Source organism: Balaenoptera physalus, assembly GCF_965194825.1.
Source record: "Balaenoptera physalus genome assembly, chromosome: X".
Taxonomy (NCBI): Eukaryota; Metazoa; Chordata; class Mammalia; order Artiodactyla; family Balaenopteridae; genus Balaenoptera; species Balaenoptera physalus.
This window is the reverse complement of record NC_138903.1, coordinates 36738265-36758394: the sequence shown is the minus strand read 5'-3', so window position 1 is coordinate 36758394 and position 20130 is coordinate 36738265. Positions and strand designations below refer to the sequence as shown.

General features: G+C 43.7%; 1 protein-coding gene across 1 annotated transcript; it reads right to left on the bottom strand.

The window, feature by feature from the left end:
• Window positions 1-350: 350 nt before the first annotated feature.
• MPC1L (mitochondrial pyruvate carrier 1 like) lies at window positions 351-11275 on the bottom strand. The gene has a single exon (XM_082446691.1). It carries the CDS (start codon window positions 4241-4243, stop codon window positions 3770-3772), a length of 474 nt encoding a protein of 157 aa, XP_082302817.1. The 5' UTR covers window positions 4244-11275; the 3' UTR covers window positions 351-3769.
• Window positions 11276-20130: the final 8855 nt, after the last annotated feature.

Here is a 20130-nt window from a genome sequence, read left to right as displayed (position 1 = left end):
CCTGGAGGGGGCTTTAAAGCAAACACAGCTTTAAAGCAAACACAGCTTTAAGACTTCCATGGTGGCGCAGTGGTTAAGAATCCGCCTGCCAATGCAGGGGACACGGGTTCGAGCCCTGGTCCAGGAAGATCCCGCATGCCGCAGAGCAACTAAGCCCGCGAGCCACAACTACTGAAGCCTGAGCACCTAGAGCCCGTGCTCCACAAAAGGAGAAGCCACTGCAATGAGAAGCCTGCACACCACAACAAAGAGTAGCCCCCACTCGCCGCAACTAGAGAAAAGCCCATGCGCAGCAACGAAGACCCAATGCAGCCAAAACTATAATAAATAAATAAATTTATTTTTAAAAAAAAAACACTGTAATTAAAAATAGCAAACATAGCTTTAAAGGTTGATCCAGGGACATCAACCCTGTGGGACTCTCTCCCACAGATCTGTGCACGTGGGCACAGGGCATGGACAAAAGGGTGTTCACAGCAGCCTTGGCAGGCAGCCATCGAGAGAGGACTGGTTTAAATAATCACAGCACATCCATGCTACTGAGTATTATGCAACTGTTAAAAAAGGCTACAATGCCATGATAGGGAATGACGTGTAAGACATTAGATAGAAAAGCAGAATGTGTAACAATGCATAGCATGCTATAAAACTGGTATTTTCAAATAACAGAGGTCTGAAAAGTTGTGTACTTTTCCCAAGCTTTTTTGCCATGTTACCGCTGACAAAGGAATTGGGGTCGAATTTGGCTTTTCTAGTTTTTGCACACGCGTATGAAATTTTTACAACAAAGCTGCACTCCTGTAGTTTGAAAACTTTTCATTCAAATTTTGAATTTCAAAATAATAGACATAAATTCAAACTGCAAGACTTAACGTGTCACGCTTCCTGGAATATATTGTAGCCTCCATTTTTGCGGGGGTCAGCTCCACCTCCAGGGGCACTCGTGAGTTATCAGGGTCAGGAGAGGCCCAGGAAGTGGTTTCCTTCCCGCACAGGGCTTCATCATCTCTAAGTGCCTTGTTTCTGTCCAGCAATGTGATTTATTCCCAGCCTCTCCCTGAGACACAGTATGAGGTTCATAGTTTTGAAAGAATTAGAGGAGAAAAATGGTTGTAGCATTAGAGTTGTAAAGATAAGGCAGTTCGTTGGATTTTAGCCTGGGCTTTGCCAGGAAGGTCAGAGGACCTAAAGAGAAAGACGTTACTTATTAAACTCAGTATAAAACCCAAATTCTGGGAAGTAACAATAGTGTGTCAATAACAAAAGCTTCTGAAAAAATAGCTCTGCCTATTTGGAAAATGTTTTTGGCTTCATAAAGTAGTGGTAGAGACCTGTAGACAGTTTAAGTTAAATTGCCAAGACCAGAAAGAATTATGTTTGAGAGTTTGGGGAGATTATGAAATGATTATTACCCTAATGATTTGAAGGGTGTGTTTTTATTAAAGTATTAATCACTTACATGGCTTTAAATACTAATATCCTAGGCAACAAAGGGTTAGCTCTTAGCTGGGTGGGCATACTACAAATTAGATCCTGTAAGTGGAGCATTGCATGAGAATGGAGGTGTTGCAATCTTTTGGATATTTGCTCTAATCGTTTTGCCCTCTAAATTATAAATGTAGAGTGACAGGAAATTATCAGCAGGGTTTACCTATTTTCCCCTTACCAGGTTAATTAGAAACCTACCTGCTCTGATAATGTCTTCAACAGACAGTGGCCTTTTACTGAAATATAATAGTCAAATTACAAAATACATTTTGTAAAACAAATCTAAAAATGCATTAATTTCCACTCATGTAAGAGCAAAGGGGGAAAATCCTTTAAAATTTTATTAAAAATCTCGATAAAGGTTATGATTCATTTCAGAACTTTCAGAACTGCTTTTTATTAACGTATGATAGTCTGAACTATCTAAAATATTATGAGCTACCACCTATCTTCCAGAGACTTCTTTCCTGCTTCTCAAACCCATCCTCTGTAATATATGCATGTTTGTAATGACCACAAAACTGTAAACTGAGCATTTTGTGACATCTCTTGGGGAAGGTGGGCTATGACCTTACATGATTTATTACTTCCTACTGAGTTTCAGGAAGGCAGGAGAATTTTTATTTCAGAGCCACGTGTGGTAGCCAGTCTCCAAGATGGCCCCCAATGATCCCTGCCTCCTGCTATTCCCACCCTTGTGTTGTCCCCCCACAGCATACCAAGGTTGGTCCATGTGACCAAGAGAACACAGCTGAAGTGATGGTATGTCATTTCCCAGATTAAGCTATAAAGGACTATGGCTTCAATCTTGGGCTTTCTCTCTCTGGGGGAAGCCATGTTGTGAGCAGCCCTATGGCCCACATGACAAGGAACTGAAGCCTCCTGCAAACAACCATGTGAGTGAGCTTGGAAGTGGATCCTCCAGCAAGTCTTCAGAGACTGCAGCCCCAGCAGACAGCTGAGAGACCCTAAGGCAGAAGCACCCAACTAGGCCCCTCCCAGATTCCTGGCCCTCCAAAATTATGAGAGATATTTGTTGTTTTAAGTTTTAAGCTAAGTTTGGGGGTGATTCGTTACACAGCAATAGATAACTCATACACTGTCACTTTCCAGGGTTTGTTTTTCCCCCTGTATGCAGAATGTGAAATGCAGAAACTGCCTACAAAGAGGACTTACTGCTTAGATGCCACAGAAGGTAAACTTGTGCCTGTCTTGTCCAAAACCTGATGTCTTCAGAAACTTTCAGAGTTGTTTTCAATATCTTTGCATTTGAAATCTTTAACAAAAGTAGGGTTTTTGATCACATACATTGGGGTTCCCCAGTAGACCACCCTGGAACTTCCCCCATTCTCCAGAGGGAGGGGGGATTGGGGGTCAAATCCTAAACGGCAGCCTCTGCTGCAGAGGTAATGGCCTTACACCCAAAGCCCCACCCTTCTCTTTTCCCTCCTCATGCTCCCAGGTTTAAGCAAAGTCCTTTAGCACCCATAGGATTCCTAGGGGGGATACCCTGGGCTAATACTGTTGACCACTGACCCTCACCCTCACCCCTAGCTAGAGTGCAACACAGGGTGATAGGTTCACCAGCTTTACAAACTGCCAGTTCCCCCATTTTTAGGCATGAGGAAAAGAGGAAAGGATTATGATCTCGTCGTTTTTATTTTCTGTTTACCTAGAATTCAGGGTTGACAGCCACTGACCGCTGAGTTGTTTATTTATCCTGATTCCATTGAAGGTTCTGTCATTGCTCCCGGTCATCAACAGATTCTAGGTTCTCTTCCTAAGTACTCCTTAAAAGTCTGAGCTGGATTTCACTGAATTCATTTAAACCCACTCGGAAGTATTTCCCTCAGTAGAAGTAACCCTTGGAATTTTTTGGCGTACAGACATTGTGGCTTATCTGGCCCGGACACCCAAAACAAGTAACAAAAGCATGTTCCCAAGAGAGCTTAAAAAAAAAAAATCAATAAATTAGCTAAGTTTAAGTGTCTTTCATTCAGCCTTCCTCCCCTATATAAACTAACCCTCGAGTTGCATGTTCCGTGTAGAGGAAGACTAGCCAATCTACCCTCACCTTCTAAAAACCATTTTATTTCCCCGTCACGAAATAAACAACACTCAACAGCTTCAGTTCTGCGCTATTTGCCATTTTTTATTAACAGAACTGCAGGTTTCAATCAGATTCGCACTGTTTCAGAGTCAAAACAAAACTTTTTATGGATCTTTTCTTTAGGAAGAACAGTTCAGTGCTTGCAAGCTGCAAAGATTTGATAGGGCCCTCTCAATCATGTTCTGGGGTCAGCGGATCGTAGTCGGTGACCTCCAGGCAGTCGCCGTCAGTCACAGGGTCTTCAGCTGCCGGGGTGGTAGCGGGGGTAGCGGCGGTAGAGCCGGGAGAGGCGACAGAGGCAGCAGCGGCTGTGGCCGCCGTGGCGCCGCCGTAGTGGTAGATCAGATAGCGGCCCCCCTGCATACTCTGCGCCACCACGTTGGTGCCGTGACACGCCATCAGCAGCAAGTTGCGAGGCTGTACGAGGTAGGCGAAGCGCCTGAAGACCATCGAGTAGAAGATGAGCGCCGTCGTCATGCGGCCGCTGATGATGTCCGGCGGCGCCCTCATGTCCTTGAAGGCGGCCAGCGGGAGGCCCCAGTTGGCCACTGGACCCCAGAAGTGCGTGCTGGTCACGTAATCCCGGAACTCCTTGGTCTTCACGATCTCCACCGCCCTCCGCCACAGTGCCGCCACCCCCGCCATGATCGCCGAGCCGTGGGAGCGCCAACGGATGAACAGCCAACCGACAACGAGGTGGAGCGCAGAGCCCGGAACCGTTGATTACCCTGCGGCGGCCCGGAACCTCCGCCTTCGTGCGGCGGCCGTAAAGCGCGCTAGACAGCACGTGCCGCCGTCCTGCGTAGCTTTGGGTGCGGGGGCGCGGCCTCGCCCTCGTGCCTTCGCGTTTCTGCCGTAAAGTGCACCAGATGGCGCGTGCAGCTGTCGTGCCTGTCTTTGGGAACGCGAGGCGCAGCCTCGCCCTCGTGCCTTCGCGTGACTGCCGTAAAGTGTGCATGCGTGTGCTTCTAAGTGAAGGTGGGATTACAGCCTCGTCCTTCGCTCCCCGTCGTGCTGTGGCCACCTGAAAGCTCCTCGCCCAGGGAGGCGAGGGTCCTGCTGACTACTTCTCAGCTACACAGGGGGAAACTCTCTTCTCTCCAGTCTGTGGACAGCGTTGACTAGATGTTGATACAGACTTCTTCAGCCAGGTACAGAATTTTCTTTGCACAATTTGCCCGAGTCTTACTTGCGAAGCGACATCTCACCTCTAAATATTTCAGCATCTGGCTCTTCACAAGGACTTTCTCCTACAAACCACAGTACAATAATCCACTCAGATACTTAACGTTTAGTACTATCATCTAATATGCAGTGCATAGTTAAGTGTTACAGTTTTATGGCTGTTTTTTTTCTTTATTGTTGGAGGGGGGAGATCCAGGATCCACTCAAGATTCACATTTAGTTATCATCTCTTTTACATTAATCTAGACGAGTTCCCCAGCGTTTTTTGTCTTTTGTGACATTGATATTTTTGAAAAGTACAAGTCAGTGTTTTTTTCAGAATGTCCTTAATTTGAATTAGTCTGTTTTCTCTTAATTAAATTTAAGTTGAATGTTTTTTGGCAAGAATACTATACACGTGTGGTTGTGTCCTTAGTGCATCACAGTGGGAGGCACGTGATATCACTTTGTTCCCTCATTGGTGATAGTGAGTTTGATCATTCGGTTAAGGAGTTGTCTGCCAGATTTCTCCATTGTAAAGGACCTTTTCCTCTATGTAATCAACAGATAATCCAAGGGGAGCCTCTTATGAGAGTGTATGGATAAGTCTTTCACCTAATAGTTAATATCCATTGATGAAAATTCTTAATGACAAAACTGATGACTCTTTTCCCAGTGTTTTCTACCTTTTCCAGTAAAAGTAATGTGTTGAAAAGTAATAAAGTATACATTGAAATATTAATACTTTAAGTAGTGATTTACAAACAAGCTCATTATACCTTTAAAAATTAATACATTCATTATCTATGTTCATTTACATCCCAGATGTTTTACAAATATAGCTTTAAAATATACGGTATAGCCATTGTTCAGAAGGAAAGCAGCATCATTTTCATATAACCCTTTTAAAGCACTGGGCTTCCAAATATCAATGACTGGTATACTGGTGTGAGTCAGTTAAGTATACATTTGAATTAATAAGTCAGCAAGCATGAATTGAATGACATTTTAGGCCTACCCTGCCAGATGCTCCAATGTCCTAAAAGAAATGTAAGTTGCCACTCCTTGTCCACAAGAAGCTATCAGTACTTGTAGATCGTCTCACATAGGTTGTTACTTGATTTTGATTACCTATTGCTGTGTAGCAAATCACCGCAAAACATAGTGGCTTAGAACAACAACAATCCTTTGTTTTACTCAGAGATTTGCAATTTGGGTGGGACTCAATGGAGACAACTTATCTGCTCCATGCATGGCCAGCTGGGGCAGCTCAGCTTGACACTGGAAGATCCACTTTCAAAATGATTCACTAACAAGGCTGGCAAGTTGATACTGGTTGTTGACTGGGAACTCAGCTGGGACTATTAAAGCTGCTTGTGCTTCCTCACAGCATGGTGCCTAAGAACAAGTGTAACAAGAGAATCAAACAGAAGCTAGGTGGTAGGCAGAATTCTAAAATGACCCCCAATGACCCCTGCCCTTGCATAATCTCCCCCAAGTGTGGGCAGAACCTATGAATATGATTAGATATCACTCCCATGATTATATGACAAAAGGGAATTTGCAGATATAATTAAGGTCCCAAAGTAGTTGACCTTAACATAGGGAGATTCTCTAAGTGGACGTGACCTAATCACATGAGGTGCTTTGTTTTGTTTTGTTTTTGGCTTAAGACAACGAGTTTCTTTTCTCACAGTTCTGGAGACTAAAAGTCCAGAATTCAGCAGGGTCACGCTCCCTTTTGGGGCTGCCTCTTCCATCTTCTGGTGACTACAAGCATTCCTTGGCTTGTGGCCACAGTACTCCAGTCTTGGCCTCCATGGTAACATTGCCTCCTCCTCTTCTGTGTGTCTTCTCTCTGCCACATGAGCCATTTGAGTGTGGGTCTGGAGGTCAGAGACGGAGAAAGTCAGAGATTGAAAGTGTGAGAGGGATTTGACCTGAGGGAGATTCTCTGTAGCTGGCTTTGAGTGTGAAGGGGGCCACGTGGCAAGGAATTTCGGCAGCCTCTAGGAGCTGAGGGCAGCCCCAGCTGAGTGCCAGCAAGGAGAGGCAGACCTCAGTCCTACAGCCACAAAGAACTGAATTCTTCCAACAGCATGCATGCCTTTTGAGACCCTGAGCAGAGAACCTAGCCATGCTGTGCCCGGAATTCTGACCTACAGACTGTGAGCTAATACGTGGGTGTTCTTTCAGGCCACTAAGTTTGTGATAATCTGTTGTGTAGCAATAGAAAACTAATATAAGCTGTATTTATTGGCTTTTATGATCTAGCCTCGGAAGTCCCATAACATAACTTTCTCCACACAAAAGCCCACCCAAACTCAACGAGAGCGGACATAGACCCACCTCGGTAAGGCAGGAATGTTCAAAGTCATACTTTTTAAGAAGAGCATGTGGGATGGGAAATATTGTTGGACCACCTTTGGAAACTACAGTCTACCATATTCTTTAACTTGAAATCACATGACTATAGAACATTGGATCTCACGGATTGTCTGTACAATAGGGATGATAGTGGTACCTACCTCACAGCAGCATTGTGAGGTTTCAGTGTGTTCATCCATGTTCAGTGCTTAATATAGGGCCTGGTGTATAAGAAGTGCTCAGTAAATTTTACCTGTTATCATTATTATCGTCCAGTCCAACCCTCTCAGTTTACAGGTAAGGCAGGAAGCTTTAGGGAATTGTGTCATTTGCCACGGTGACTCGGTAAATTCATGGTAGACCAGGATTAAGATTTCCTTCTCTCACAGTAATCCTCTGCACAAATCACTTTAACGTCTGATGTGTTTCTGTCTTTCCAACTATGTTGTAAGTTCCCTTAGACCAGCGGAAGTATCACCAAATGAAATATTCCTTCTCCCCACAAGCCTTTCTAACATGTTGACTGGATGTGGCCCAAATTGAACAAGACAAGATCTGCCTGTTCAGAGGGGCATTTTAAAGCTAGAGAAACGGAGGTACAGACAACGGTACAGGCAACGTTTAAGTGACTTTCCTGGTAGATTCCCGGCTGGTAGATGCCTGGCTAAATATAGTCTTTGTATAAGGTTTGTGCCTGGTAGATATTTGTTGGTTGTTACAGTTGCAGTGAATGGCCCAAATGGAGGGTAAGACACTGTAATGGAACTTGGGGAGACTTGAGAAGGATACAAGGCTAGGAATGGGCAAAGCTGTAGAGAATCCTACCTGGCAAAGATAGTGGCAAAACAGTTTTAGGATTAGAGAACATCGGTAATGCTGTCCTGGGATTACCCTTCCGCACAGGGAAATTAGGCTGCTGTATATTTCACTGTATTTTAATAGATGAGACTAAGCAGCTAAAGGTTTATTATTATTATTGATAGTATTTCTTTACCATTACTATCATTTCTACTCTCTGTGCCAACATAAAGCTGTCAGGGCCTACTGTGTGGCTCCACCTTGAGACACATGAACATGGAGGGCAAGTTCACTGTCATCTTTCAAAGGAAAACGCTGGGAGAAGACTGGCAAATACTAAGATAGATTCCTACCTTTCCCCAGTCTGCTGAAAACTTGCCATCGCATACTTTATTCTAACGAAGATTCCAGGTTTACAGGTCTCATGACATTTTGCTGGACGTGAAGGATCCGGACCCACGTGACCGCTCAGTGAGTTCCAGGGCAGTGGACCATGGAGAGCACACCTTTTGATTTTAATTTATTTTCTTTTTAACTTCTTTTTCTGAAATAATTTCAAATTCACAGAAAAGTTAAAATAGTTTAAAACAAGAATGGCAAAGCAAGAAGTGTGAAAAGAACTCATGTATATCCTTCACCAAGATTTACCAACTGTTAACACTCTGACACATTCGCTTTATGGTTTTCTTTGCCCCTAAGAACTTCAGAACTTCAGTGTCTTTTTCCTAAGCATGCGGACGCTCGTGGACTTTCTCTTACGTTACCGCAATATACCCATCAACAGCAAGGCGTTTACCGTTGATATAGTACTGTAATCTACAGTCCTTATTCACATTTTGCCAATTGTCCCAGTAAATGTCCTGTGTAACAATCTTCTGTTTCTAGTCCAGGATGCAGACTGGGGTCACGCATTGCATTTAATTGTGATGTCCCTGTAGCCTCCTCTAATCTACAACAGTTCCTCCACCTTTCCTCAGCATTCATGACCATGACACTTTAGAAGAGTACAGGCCAGCGGTTTGATAGAATGTCCCTCAGTTTGGGTTCCCTTGATGTTTCCTCACGACCACGTGCAGGGAGTTCATGTTTGGCAGGAGCCCTGCAGAAGTGACATCCTGTGCCCGGCGCGGCACCTTAGCAGGCACATGATGGCCATTAGTGAGACGAAGGTGGCCTTCTGGTGACTAGTGAGACCAAGGTAATGTTCACTAGGTCTCTCCACTGTAAAGTCAGTATTTTCCCCTTTGTAATTCATAAGTAATTTGTGGGGAGATACTTTGAGACTATGTAAATATCCATTTCCTCATCAAATATTTTAGCATCCATTGATGATTCTTGCCTGAATCAAGAATTACCGTAATGGGACTTCCCTGGTGGGCCAGTGGTTAGGACTCGGCGCTTTCACTGCCGTGGCCCGGGTTCAGTCCCTGGTTGGGGAACTAAGATCCCACAAGCCTTGCAGTGCGGCCCAGAGGGTGGGGGGAAAGAATTACTGTAATGATGACAGCATTTAATTAATTTATTTATTTTTGGCTGCGTTGGGTCTTCGTTGCTGCACGCGGGCTTTCTCTAGTGGCGGCGAGCAGGGGCTGCTCTTCGTTGTGGTGCGCGGGCTTCTCATTGCAGTGGCTTCTCTTGTTGCGGAGCACAGGCTCTAGGCACGCGGGCTTCAGTAGTTGTGGCACGCAGGCTCAGTAGTTGTGGCACGCAGGCTCAGTAGTTGTGGCTCGCGGGCTCTAGAGCGCAGGCTCAGTAGTTGTGGCGCACAGGCTTTGCTCCGCAGCATGTGGGATCTTCCCGCACCAGGGCTGGAACCCATGTCCCCTGCATTGGCAGGCGGATTCTTAACCACTGCGCCACCAGGGAAGTCCCAGCAGTTTATTTTTTAAATGATTTTCTGTCTTGTCGTTTAAAACAAAAATCAGAGATTGTATTTCATTAGAGCTGCCCTGGAATGCTGGCCAACATTTATAAGACATAAGACTATTCCTGAATTATGGCTGTGAAAACTGAACATTTAGGATTTAGGTATTTTATGAAATTTTTTTTGGCCACATCTTATGCTGATTTCCTTGGAATATTTGCTCTCACATTCTACCAAAGGGAATCAATAGCACAGTGCCCCAAGAGAAGCTGGATGAATAAAACAGTAGGCAGATATATTGGCTCTGCTATTTTCAGTTACTGCAAAAAGTAATTTTAGCGCCATCTGTGGCCCTGATTCTAATCTTTTGCCTTCTTATGCCGTTTTTCCCCCACATGTGAATACAGTGGCTGAAGCCTGCGTGGTTATCCAGCGTCTTCCAGTAGCTAAGAGAACGTCAATTAAGTGTGTTATACCTCAGCTTCTCTAGCTATAAAACACCCCCTGTGCCCTGTTCTGGTCTGGGTCCCTCCGTGCAATCGCGTGGCAGGAGGGGATCATTGGGTCCGGCCCCCAGTGGACCGTGGCTTCCTCCCCATCTTCTGTTTCATGTCTGCCTTATTCCTGTGTCCTCAGATCAGGTCAGTGGTGAAAGAAGCAGAAGGCTGCAGGCCTTCCTCCCCCTCCCCTGCCAGGGCCTCATTCGCAGCATCCTGTCACCGGAAATAGGTCAGTGCCTACTCCTCATACATAGTCTTGGCACCGGAAATGAAAAAACCTTCTGTTAACCTTTTACTGAAAGGATCATCAAGTATTTTAAATCTTAGAAAAATTTGATGTTTTAAAACTTTGTTTTGAAAATGTTTCACACTTACAAAAAGGTTGCAAGAATGCAGAGAATTCTCATATACCCTTTCCTGAGATCCACCAAGGTCAGAGTTCTATCCGGGAAGCAGGGCCGCTGAGCGTGAGAAGGGATTTATTGCAGCGAATAGACGGGACGGAGCTGGGGAGGTTATGGGGGAGGTGGAGGGAGGAAGAGTCGACAGCCGGCTAGTGCGAAGAGCCAAAGCGGGGCCTGGGCCCTGAAGGGAGGCTGGCCAGGAGTCTAGTGCTGGGCCTGGGGAGAGGCGCTGGGGTCAGCTCCGCAGTCAGGGGGACGAGCTGGCCGCGGAGCAGAGGAGAAGAGAACAAGCTGCGGTCCACCAGCACCTCTGTGCCTGCCTGCCTGCCTTCCACTGCGTTTAACCCCGCTGCCTTCTGAGAGTCGGTTTCCTTCTGCTTCAAACCTCTTGCAGTGATGTCTGAGCCAGCTCTTCCCTGGAATCGCGCGGGGAAGGCGATTCCGGGAACCACGGTTCCGGCTCAACCGGGTTGACACAGTACCAACCACTGCAGCCAAGTTGAAACTTTGCCATGTTCGTTTTATTGTTCTCTTTGTACATATGCATGTGTATATGTGTGTGTGTGTGTATCTATATATGTAATATATTTATATAATCCAAACACACATTACTTTTTTTTTTATATATATATATTTTTAAAATTTTATTTATTTATTTATTTATTTATGGCTGTGTTGGGTCTTCGTTTCTGTGCTAGGGCTTTCTCTAGTTGCGGCAAGTGGGGGCCACTCTTCATCGCGGTGCGCGGGCCCCTCACTATCGCGGCCTCTCTTGTTGCGGAGCACAGGCTCCAGACGCGCAGGCTCAGCAATTGTGGCTCACGGGCCTAGTCGCTCCGCGGCATGTGGGATCTTCCCAGACCAGGGCTCGAACCCATGTCCCCTGCATTGGCAGACAGACTCTCAGCCACTGCGCCACCAGGGAAGCCCCACATTACTTTTTATCTGAATCTTTTGAGAGTAGGTTGCAGACATCATTTTGCTTTACTCCTTAATACTTCACTGTGTATTTCCTAAGAACAAAGATATTCTCTGATGTAACCACAGTATAGTTATCATTGATGAAACGTTGTATACAATATTTTATGTAATTATAGTGCACATTTCAGTTTTGTCAATGGTCCCCAAAATGTCCTTTATTGCATTTTTTTCTCTTCAGTGCAGGACCCACGCAGGGCATTTAGTAGTCCCCTTTCATCTGGAACAGTTCCTCAGCCTTTCTCTGTTTTTCATACCGTGGACATTTTTGAAGAACACAGACCAGTTATTTTATAGACTGTTCCTCAGTTGGGGCCTGCCTGATGTTTCCTCACAGAGTCACATCTCAGCCAAAATACTGTCAAAGTGATCTGTGTCCTTCTCAGAGTATCACATCCAGAAGCACGTGTCTGTCTGCCCCTCACTGCTGATGTCCATTTTCATTACCTAGTCAAGGCATTGTCCAGTTTCTCCACTGCAGAGATACGACTGCCCCTTGCAGCTAATAAACGCTCAGTAGGTAATTACTTTAAGACTATGTAAATATCCTGCTCCTTGTCAGACTTTCTCTCCCATAGATTCAGCATCCATCTTCTCCAAATCAATATTTACTATGATGGATGCAGACTGGTGATTTTCCAGTTCCACCAGTCCTTCCATATATATCCGTCAACATTACTGTAAGGAAGACCCTCCATTCTCCATTTTTTGTTTGTTTGTTTGTTTGCGCTGCGCCGCTTGCGGGATCTTAGTTCCCCGACCAGGGACCAAACCCGGGCCCTTGACAGTGAAAGTCCTGAGTCCTAACCACTGGACCGCCAGGGAACTCCCCCTTCTCCCCCCTTTTATATACGTACCTATTTATTATTAAGGTGGTCTCATGGATTTCTACTTTATTCGGTGGGTTATAATCCTTTACTGTCCCCTTAATTTGATGCCCTAATCAGCCCATATTTGGACAGTGGAAGCCCCTTGAAGCTGTCTCCTCTGACCTTTCAGCATTAAACTACACAAAAAGATACACCATGCAAGGGATGTCTTCTCCCCGATTTATTCCATGCTGTCCACCCCCATCCCCAAACTTATAGGTACCTAACTACATTGTTTTCTGGTTCATCCTTCCTGTGTTTCCTTTTGCAAAAGTGAGGAGATATGTGCATATTTACTTATTTCCCTTTCTTACACAAATGGAAACAGACTGTTTAAACTCTTTTTCACTTTACAGTATGTCCTGGAAACACCCCCCACCACCTTACAGAGATCTTCCACATTTTTTTTTTTAATTTTTAAAAAAATTTTTTATTTTTGGCTGGCTGTGTTGGGTCTTCGTTCCTGTGCGAGGGCTTTCTCTAGCTGCGGCAAGCGGGGGCCACTCTTCATCTCAGTGCACGGACCTCTCACTATCGCGGCCTCTCTTGTTGCGGAGCACAGGCTCCAGACGCGCAGGCTCAGTAGTTGTGGCTCACGGGCCCAGTTGCTCCGCGGCATGTGGGATCTTCCCAGACAAGGGCTCGAACCCATGTCCCCTGCATTGGCAGGCAGATTCTCAACCACTGTGCTACCAGGGAAGCCCCACATTCTTTTTTCTACAGCTACATAGTACTCCATTGTGTGGGTGTATCATCGTTTATTTAGCCAATAGCATTGATTTGGACACTTGGGTAGTTTCTACTATTTTGTGAGTACGAGTAATGCTGAATATCCTTTTTTTTTTTAATAAATTTTTTTATTTTTTATTTATTTACTATTTTTGGCTGTCTTGGGTCTTCGTTGCTGCACGCAGTCTTTCTCTAGTTGTGGCGAGTGGGGGCTACTCTTTGTTGCGGTGCGTGGGCTTCTTGTAGCGGAGCGCAGGCTCTAGAGCGCGTGGGCTTCAGTAGATGTGGCACGCGGGCTCTAGAGCGCAGGCTCAGTAGTTGTGGTGCACGGGCTTAGTTGCTCCGCGGCATGTGGGATCTTCCCGGACCAGGGCTCGAACCCGTGTCCCCTGCATTGGCAGGTGGATTCTTTTTTTTTTTTTTTAAACATCTTTATTGAAGTATAATTGCTTTACAATGGTGTGTTAGTTTCTGCTTTATAACAAAGTGAATCAGTTATACGTATACATATGTTCCCATATCTCTTCCCTCTTGCATCTCCCTCCCTCCCACCCTCCCCATCCCACCCCTCTAGGTGGTCACAAAGCACCGAGCTGATCTCCCTGTGCTATGCGGCTGCTTCCCACTAGCTATCTATTTTACATTTGGTAGTGTATATATGTCCATGACACTCTCTCACCCTGTCACATCTCACCCCTCCCCCTCCCCATATCCTCAAGTCCATTCTCTAGTAGGTCTGTGTCTTTATTCCCATCTTGCCACTAGGTTCTTCATGGCCTTTTTTTTTTTTTTCCTTAGATTCCATATATATGTGTTAGCATACTGTATTTGTTTTTCTCTTTCTGACTTACTTCACTCTGTATGACAGACTCTATCTCCATCCACCTCATTACAAATACCTCCATTTCATTTCATTTTATGGCTGAGTAATATTCCATTGTATATATGTGCCACATCTTCTTTATCCATTCATCCGATGATGGACACTTAGGTTGCTTCCATGTCCTGGCTATTGTAAATAGAGCTGCAATGAACATTTTGGTACATGATTCTTTTTGAACTATGGTTTTCTCAGGGTATATGCCCAGTAGTGGGATTGCTGGGTCATATGGTAGTTCTATTTGTAGTTTTTTAAGGAACCTCCATACTGTTCTCCATAGTGGCTGTATCAATTTACATTCCCACCAACAGTGCAAGAGTGTTCCCTTTCCTCCACACCCTCTCCAGCATTTATTGTTTCTAGATTTTTTGATGATGGCCATTCTAACTGGTGTGAGATGATATCTCATTGTAGTTTTGATTTGCATTTCTCTAATGATTAATGATGTTGAGCATTCTTTCATGTGTCTGTTGGCCATCTGTATATCTTCTTTGGAGAAATGTCTATTTAGGTCTTCTGCCCATTTTTGGATTGGGTTGTTCATTTTTTTGTTATTGAGCTGCATGAGCTGCTTGTAGATCTTGGAGATTAATCCTTTGTCAGTTGCTTCATTTGCAAATATTTTCTCCCATTCTGATGGTTGTCTTTTGGTCTTGTTTATGGTTTCCTTTGCTGTGCAAAAGCTTTTAAGTTTCATTAGGTCCCATTTGTTTATTTGTGTTTTTATTTCCATTTCTCTAGGAGCTGGGTCAAAAAGAATCTTGCTGTGATTTATGTCATAGAGTGTTCTGCCTATGTTTTCCTCTAAGAGTTTGATAGTGTCTGGCCTTACACTTAGGTCTTTAATCCATTTTGAGTTTATTTTTGTGCATGGTGTCAGGGAGTGTTCTAATTTCATACTTTTACATGTATCTGTCCAATTTTTCCAGCACCACTTATTGAAGAGGCTGTCTTTTCTCCACTGTATATGCTTGCCTCCTGTATCAAAGATAAGGTGACCATATGTGCGTGGGTTTATCTCTGGGCTTTCTATCCTGTTCCATTGATCTATATTTCTGTTTTTGTGCCAGTAACAAACTGTCTTGATTACTGTAGCTTTGTAATATAGTCTGAAGTCAGGGAGCCTGATTCCCCCAGCTCCATTTTTCATTCTCAAGATTGCTTTGGCTATTCGGGGTCTTTTGTGTTTCCATACAAATGGTGAAATTTCTTGTTCTCGTTCTGTGAAAAATGCCAGTGGTAGTTTGATAGGGATTGCATTGAATCTGTAGATTGCTTTGGGTAGTAGAGTCATTTTCACAATGTTGATTCTTCCAATCCAAGAACATGGTTTATCTCTCCATCTATTTGTATCATCTTTAATTTCTTCCATCAGTGTCTTATAATTTTCTGCATACAGGTCTTTTGTCTCCTTAGGTAGGTTTATTCCTAGATATTTTCTTCTTTTTATTGCAATGGTAAACAGGAGTGTTTTCTTAATTTCACTTTCAGATTTTTCATCATTAGTGTATAGAAATGCAAGAGATTTCTGTGCATTAATTTTGTATCCTGCTACTTTACCAAATTCATTGATTAGCTCTAGTAGTTTCCTGGTAGCATCTTTAGGATTCTCTATGTATAGTATCATGTCATCTGCAAACAGTGACAGCTTTACTTCTTCTTTTCCGATTTCGCTTCCTTTTATTTCTTTTTCTTCTCTGATTGCTGTGGCTAAAACTTCCAAAACTATGTTGAATAATAGTGGTGAGAGTGGGCAACCTTGTCTTGTTCCTGATCTTAGTGGAAATGGTTTCAGTTTTTCACCATTGAGGACGATGTTGGCTGTGGGTTTGTCATATATGGCCTTTATTATATTGAAGAAAGTTCCCTCTGTGCCTACTTTCTGGAGGGCTTTTATCATAAATGGGTGTTGAATTTTGTCGAAAGCTTTCTCTGCATCTATTGAGATGATCATATGGTTTTTCTCCTTCAATTTGTTAATATGGTGTATCACGTTGATTGATTTGCGTATATTGAAGAATCCTTGCATTCCTGGGATAAACCCCACTTGATCATGGTGTATGATCCTTTTAATGTGCTGTTGGATTCTGTTTGCTAGTATTTTGTTGAGGATTTTTGCATCTGTGTTCATCAGTGATATTGGCCTGTAGTTTTCTTTCTTTGTGACATCTTTGTCTGGTTTTGGTATCAGGGTGATGGTGGCCTCGTAGAATGAGTTTGGGAGTGTTCCTCCCTCTGCAATATTTTGGAAGAGTTTGAGAAGGATAGGTGTTAGCTCTTCTCTAAATGTTTGATAGAATTCACCTGTGAAGCCATCTGGTCCTGGGCTTTTGTTTGTTGGAAGATTTTTAATGACAGTTTCAATTTCAGTGCTTGTGATTGGTCTGTTCATATTTTCTATTTCTTCCTGGTTCAGTCTCGGCAGGTTGTGCATTTCTAAGAATCTGTCCATTTCTTCCAGGTTGTCCATTTTATTGGCATAGAGTTGTTTGTAGTAATTTCTCATGATCTTTTGTATTTCTGCAGTGTCAGTGGTTATTTCTCCTTTTTCATTTCTAATTCTATTGATTTGAGTCTTCTCCCTTTTTCTCTTGATGAGTCTGGCTAATGGTTTATCAATTTGGTTTATCTTCTCAAAGAACCAGCTTTTAGTTTCATTGATTTTTGCTATTGTTTCCTTCATTTCTTTTTCATTTATTTCTGACCTGATCTTTATGATTTCTTTCCTTCTGCTAGCTTTGGGGTTTCTTTGTTCTTCTTTCTCTAATTGCTTTAGGTGCAAGGTTAGGTTGTTTATTCGAGATGTTTCCTGTTTCTTGAGGTAGGCTTGTATTGCTATAAACTTCCCTCTTAGAACTGCTTTTGCTGCGTCCCATAGGTTTTGGGTCGTCGTGTCTCCATTGTCATTTGTTTCTAGGTATTTTTTGATTTCCCCTTTGATTTCTTCAGTGATCACCTCGTTATTAAGTAGTGTATTGTGTAGCCTCCATGTGTTTGTATTTTTTACAGATCTTTTCCTGTAATTGATATCTAGTCTCATAGCGTTGTGGTCGGAAAAGATACTTGATACGATTTCAATTTTCTTAAATTTACCAAGGCTTGATTTGTGACCCAAGATATGATCTATCCTGGAGAATGTTCCATGAGCACTTGAGAAAAATGTGTATTCTGTTGTTTTTGGGTGGAATGTCCTAGAAATATCAATTAAGTCCATCTTGTTTAATGTATCATTTAAAGCTTGTGTTTCCTTATTTTGTTTTCATTTTGGATGATCTGTCCATTGGTGAAAGTGGGGTGTTAAAGTCCCCTACTATGATTGTGTTACTGTCGATTTCCCCTTTTATGGCTGTTAGTATTTGCCTTATGTATTGAGGTGCTCCTATGTTGGGTGCATAAATATTTACAATTGTTATACCTTCCTCTTGGATCGATCCCTTGATCATTATATATATATATAGTGTCCTTCTTTGTCTCTTGTAATAGTCTTTATTTTAAAATGTATTTTGTCTGATATGAGAATTGCTACTCCAGCTTTCTTTTGATTTCCATTTGCATGGAATATCTTTTTCCATCCCCTCACTTTCAGTCTGTATGTGTCCTTAGGTCTGAAGTGGGTCTCTTGTAGACAGCATATATATGGGTCTTGTTTTTGTATCCATTCAGCCAGTCTGTGTCTTTTGGTGGGAGCATTTAATCCATTTACATTTAAGGTAATTATCTATATGTATGTTCTTATTCCCATTTTCTTAAATGTTTTGGGTTTGTTATTGTAGGTGTTTTCCTTCTCTTGTGTTTCTTGCCTAGAGAAGTTCCTTTAGCATTTGTTGTAAAGCTGGTTTGGTGGTGCTGAACTCTCTCAGCTTTTGCTTGTCTGTAAAGGTTTTAATTTCTCCATCAAATCTGAATGAGATCCTTGCTGGGTAGATTAGTCTTGGTTGTAGGTTTTTCTCCTTCATCACTTTAAGTATGTCCTGCCACTCCCTTCTGGCTTGCAGAGTTTCTGCTGAAAGATCAGCTGTTAACCTTATGGGGATTCCCTTGTGTGTTATTTGTTGTTTTTCCCTTGCTGCTTTTAATATGTTTTCTTTATATTTAATTTTTGACAGTTTGATTAATATGTGTCTTGGCGTGTTTCTCCTTGGATTATCCTGTATGGGACTCTTTGTGCTTCCAGGACTTGATTAACTATTTCCTTTCCCATATTAGGGAAGTTTTCAACTATAATCTCTTCAACTATTTTCTCAGTCCCTTTCTTTTTCTCTTCTTCTTCTGGGACCCCTATAATTCGAATGTTGGTGCGTTTAATGTTGTCCCAGAGGTCTCTGAGACTGTCCTCAGTTCTTTTCATTCTTTTTTCTTTATCCTGCTCTGCAGTAGTTATTTCCACCATTTTATCTTCCAGGTCACTTATCCGTTCTTCTGCCTCAGTTATTCTGCTATTGATCCCTTCTAGAGTATTTTTAATTTCATTTATTGTGTTTTTCATCATTGCTTGGTTCCTCTTTAGTTCTTCTACGTCCTTGTTAAAGGTTTCTTGCATTTTGTCTATTCTATTTCCAAGATTTTGGATCATCCTTACTATCATTATTCTGAATTCTTTTTCAGGTAGACTACCTATTTCCTCTTCATTTGTTAGGCCTGGTGTGTTTTGACCCTGCTCCTTCATCTGCTGTGTGTTTTTCTGTCGTCTCATTTTGCTTATCTTACTGTGTTTGGGGTCTCCTTTTTGCAGGCTGCAGGTTCGTAGTTCCCGTTGTTTTTGGTATCTGTCCCCAGTGGCTAAGGTTGGTTCAGTGGGTTGTGTAGGCTTCCTGGTGGAGGGAACTAGTGCCTGTGTTCTGGTGGATGAGGCTGGATCTTGTCTTTCTGGTGGGCACGTCCACATCTGGTGGTGTGTTTTGGGGTGTCTGTGGCCTTACTGTGATTTTAGGCAGCCTCTCTGCTAATGGATGGGGCTGTGTTCCTGTCTTGCTAGTTGTTTGGCATAGGGTGTCCAGCGCTGTAGCTTGCTGGTCGTTGAGTGAAGCTGGGTCTTGATGTTGAGATGGAGATCTCTGAGAGATTTTCACCATTTGGTATTTCGTGGAGCTGGGAGGTCTCTTGTGTACCAGTGTCCTGAAGTTGGCTCTCCCACCTCAGAGAAACAGCCCTGATGCCTGGCTGGAGCACCAAGAGCCTTTCGTCCAGACGGCTCAGAGTAAAAGGGATAAAAAATAGAAAGAAAGAAAGAGGATATAATATAGTGAAGTAAAATAAAGCTATTATAAAGCAAAGCTATACAGACAAAATCTCACCCAGAAGCATATACATATACACTCACAAAAAAAGGAAAAGGGGAAAAATTAATATATCCTGCTCCCAAAGTCCACCTCCTGAATTTGGGATGATTCGTTGTCTATTCAGGTATTCAACAGATGCAGGCACATCAAGTTGTTTGTGGAGATTTAATCCGCTGCTCCTGAGGCTGCTGGTAGAGATTTCCCTTTCTCTTCTTTGTTTGCACAGCTCCCGGGGTTCAGCTTTGGATTTGGCCCCGCCTCGGCGTGTAGGTCGCCTGAGGGCGTCTGTTCTTCGCTCAGACAGGACGGGGTTAAAGGAGCAGCTGATTCGGGGGCTCTGGCTCACTCAGGCCGCGGGGAGGGAGGGGTACAGAGGACGCGGGGCGAGCCTGCGGCGGCAGAGGCCTACGTCACGTTGCAGCAGCCTGAGGCGCTCCGTGCCTTCTCCCGGGAAAGTTGTCCCCGGATCACAGGACCCTGGCAGTGGCGGGCTGCACAGGCTTCTGGGAGGGGCGGTGTGGAGAGTGACCTGTGCTTGCACACAGGCTTCTTGGTGGCGGCAGCAGCAGCCTTAGCGTCTCATGCCCGTCTCTGGGGTCCGTGCTGATTGCCGCGGCTCGCGCCCGTTTCTGGAGCTCGTTTAGGCGGCGCTCTGAATCCCCTCTCCTTGCGCGCCGTGAAACAAAGAGGCAGGAAAAAG

Coding starts and splice junctions, on each gene's coding strand:
- MPC1L (XM_082446691.1), bottom strand. CDS start 4,243: ATGGCGGGGGTGGCGGCACTGTGGCGGAGGGCGGTGGAGATCGTGAAG.